Source organism: Morone saxatilis, unplaced genomic scaffold, assembly GCF_004916995.1.
Source record: "Morone saxatilis isolate NCDOM2014 unplaced genomic scaffold, NCSU_SB_2.0 Contig21, whole genome shotgun sequence".
NCBI classification, from domain to species: Eukaryota; Metazoa; Chordata; class Actinopteri; family Moronidae; genus Morone; species Morone saxatilis.
The window spans coordinates 13,498,959-13,502,307 of record NW_023339774.1 but is presented as its reverse complement, the minus strand read 5'-3'; the positions used below and the strand labels follow the sequence as shown (position 1 = coordinate 13,502,307).

Genomic DNA, 3,349 nt, shown 5'->3' with positions numbered 1-3,349 from the left:
AAAAAAAAAAAAAAAACACATGCCATTCCTTGTTTACAACTTTAAAAATGAGCAGAGGGTGAAATGGAAACTAATCACAGGAAAACGAAACACACAGCGAACTCATTTGAGTACTTACAGGTTCTTGGATTTCTTCTTCTTTGTCCCTTCGGGGCCGACCTCGCAGCTACAGGGGGATCCGGAGCTCAGCTGAGGGGAGATGAAGGAGAGCACACACTGCATCATCCACCCTCCACACAGAAAGAGGGCCCTGTAGCCTCATGCAGATACTTTAGCTAGCCCCAACAGGCATTGGGAACCTAAGTTGGGTAGTAAGCTAGCAAGTCCACGGATGTCCAGATAGACTAGTCCCGTCCGTAACACACACAGCCAGCTACCAAAAATGATTAATCCATAGCAGCCGTCCACAGTGTAAATCCCACAAGGCAAACCTCTCTCAGAGGTCTGTGTCTTGCAGAATAAATCTGAGTGTGTGTGACTGTGTGTGTGCAGCAGATGGTGTTTGTAAACAGTATGTGTCTGGGTATAACAAAGTAAGGAAAATCTGTGAGTGAGAGAGTGTGAAAGACTACGGCTGTTGTTTCTGTTGGGCTCCAACTGTGCCCTGGGTTTGAAGTGTTGAGCCAAGACCCCTGGTTTCACATTACACTTTCTGCCAACCCACCACTTTGATTGGTTAAGAGGAAAAGGGAAGTAGCCTCAGGGTGGGGAAGGGGTCAATCTCAACTAATCTGAAGGCTTGAAGCTGCTCCATTGTATGTGTGTGTGTGTGTGTGTGTGTGTGTGAGGCTCTAAATAATGAGCCATTGTATTACAGGAACACACAGTTGAATCTGAGCTAGATACTGGCCACAGCTGGTAACACATGGTGTGTGTTTTCTATCTTCGTGGGACCCAATCTGACTTTCAACCTTCAGAGTGAAATTTTTTGGCAAATTGAGGACATTCTTGGCTGGCCTTCACTTCTTCAAGGTGCTGTTTTGAGGTTAAAGTGACACTCTACCCCAAAAAACTCACCCCCCTGTGGGCTTTAAAGTTGGCTGTACTGTGTAGTTTCCTCACTGAGGGAGAACAGCAACTTGAATTAAGTAGTAACTATTTCTAGAAATCCCTCAAACCTCAAAGGTCCCATCTTCACCAGTAGTGAAATCTTTTTTTTCTGCCACACTTTTTTTTACCATTGGAATCCATGACCACAGCTGTTGCTCTCCATCAGTGAAGAAGCTACAAACCTCTAACAGTCATCTTTCAAGCCTACAGCGGCTGAATGATGAATCAAAAGATACATTCTGTGTGGATTACCCCTTAAAGGGAATACAGTGGTTTTATATGTTGGCAAATACGAGTATTTGCTTTCTTGCCCAAGTGAGTGAGAAAATTGATACCAGATGTAGCAGTATTTATGCTAAGCTACATTAATCATATCCTGGCTGTAGCTTCATATTTAATAGATATGAGTGAATAAAATTTAATAAAGTGAATAAATGTATTTCCCCAAAATGTTGAACTAATCCTTTACGGTTAAAAGTTTGAGTACAGGTTATGGTTAATCGTATACTGTAGTTGCGATGGTAAACTATGGTTAGAGGCTAAAAATGCATTACATCAATGAAGGTCCACACTGGTATAATAATACATATTGATGTGTGTTTGTGTGAATGTCTTTGTATGTGCACATTGTGTTTGTGAGACTATTATTGTATTCAAACAATAACGCTTAACCCCATGAGAACACCTTTCCGGCATTATGCGTCCATCTATGTTGAGCCACCCCACATATACCAGCTGCCCAGAGTCATATCCTGTTGAGCTTTTGTATTGTTGTTGAACCCGGTCAACACATTACCCATTTAAAGCTTTTTAAGTGACTGACAACTGCGAAGAACACAGAAAAACAGGAGGAGGAGCCCTTAGAAGAAATTGCTTTATGAGAGATACATTTTAAAACACTAATTCTGTCTTGACTGTGAACTGGGATTTGTGGAATTTTGAATTTGTATAAGATATAATATTGACCGTCTCAATGACTGCGCTTCACCTGGTGCCTTTTTAAATGCTGACTAAAGTTTAACGCCATTTTGCAAAATCAATGGAGGGCAAAGGAACTGATCAATACTATTTGACTCATGAAAACTTACTTACTTAAAAAAGCTTGGTAGTCATCATCCTGACCTCAGAGAATATAAGCCATTCGTAAATTACCTTTTATTTATAAATTTTTTTAGACAAGGCTTTTTCATTATAGTTCCTAAAGATGATAAATACTTTTAGCCCTCCTGGTTTCTGTCAGCAGCACAGCACTTAAACTCCTCAAGTCAGGGTTGTAAATTAGACCTTGTTGCGTGCTGATTAGGTGAGTACAGTGTGTTAGTGCCCCTTGACCTCAGTGCTGCTTTTGATACCGTTGACTTTATTTAAAAAAAGATTTACTGGCTCCTTCTCTGTGAGTGATAATACATTTCTAGCAATTCTTAGTGTCTGTGAATGCATTTGTCTGCTCTCAATCCCGGCTGACAGTGGGGCGTCTCTCTGCCACGTCCTGCTCTTTCGTAACTCCTCCCTCCAACTGAGACTCAGATTGTCATTATAGGAAGTGTACACTGATGCTCCCAATGTTTTATGACTAAAGTAACAGTTGACTGTGAAAGGTGAATGAGTGTACGTTATGTAGGAGCTGTCTAAAAATAAGTACAAGCAGAAACAAAATATTTTTAGAGCTGCTGCTTGATGGATACAAAGACCTGTTGAACTGGACTGTGTACTAACAGTGGTTGTGCGTGTGTAGGGCTTTTGTTATCCTTGTCAATTTGCATGACTTAGAAAAGACTTGGTAAACTTGGTTTGCAAACTAATTTTGTATTGTACAAAATGCTTGATATCAAGGCTATTGATAATGTGATATTTGGTGATGAATAATGGTGCTTGACGGTGTTCACACAAAATAAATGTTTGAGAAAAAACAACTAGTAATGTGGATATGATGAACAAACAGGTGGAGGCATTAAATAATTCAAATACTTTTAATCTAATCAGTTGATTTTTTTTATTATCAGTTTTTCTTACAGTACTCAAACCAAACCCAGATGATCTGTATTCTCACACCAAAATAAAATATTTGATATACATCCTCCACCTCCAGAAGTAACCAAATCATCCTTCCAGAAACAGCTACGGCTCATATTTGGTTGCATGAACAGGGATCAAGTCATTGAGGGTCATGAGAGACTAAAAGTTTAATCAGTAATCTCAAAGGGAACAGCACAACAGTGGAGTCCCAGTGCCTATGGAGCCGTCTGCCAGACTTTCCCCTGAAACCACAGAAAACAATTGGAAAACGACACAAACTTTG

The 3,349-nt window shown here is 40.2% G+C and overlaps 1 protein-coding gene across 1 annotated transcript in view; it reads right to left on the bottom strand.

The window, feature by feature from the left end:
* rgs3a (regulator of G protein signaling 3a) overlaps positions 1-3,349 on the bottom strand; it is a 104,630-nt gene that overhangs the window by 14,293 nt on the left and 86,988 nt on the right. The window contains exon 12 of the mRNA XM_035667409.1: positions 119-189. Within this exon, the coding sequence (XP_035523302.1) occupies positions 119-189 (71 nt within the window). The remainder of the gene's footprint in view (positions 1-118; positions 190-3,349) is intronic.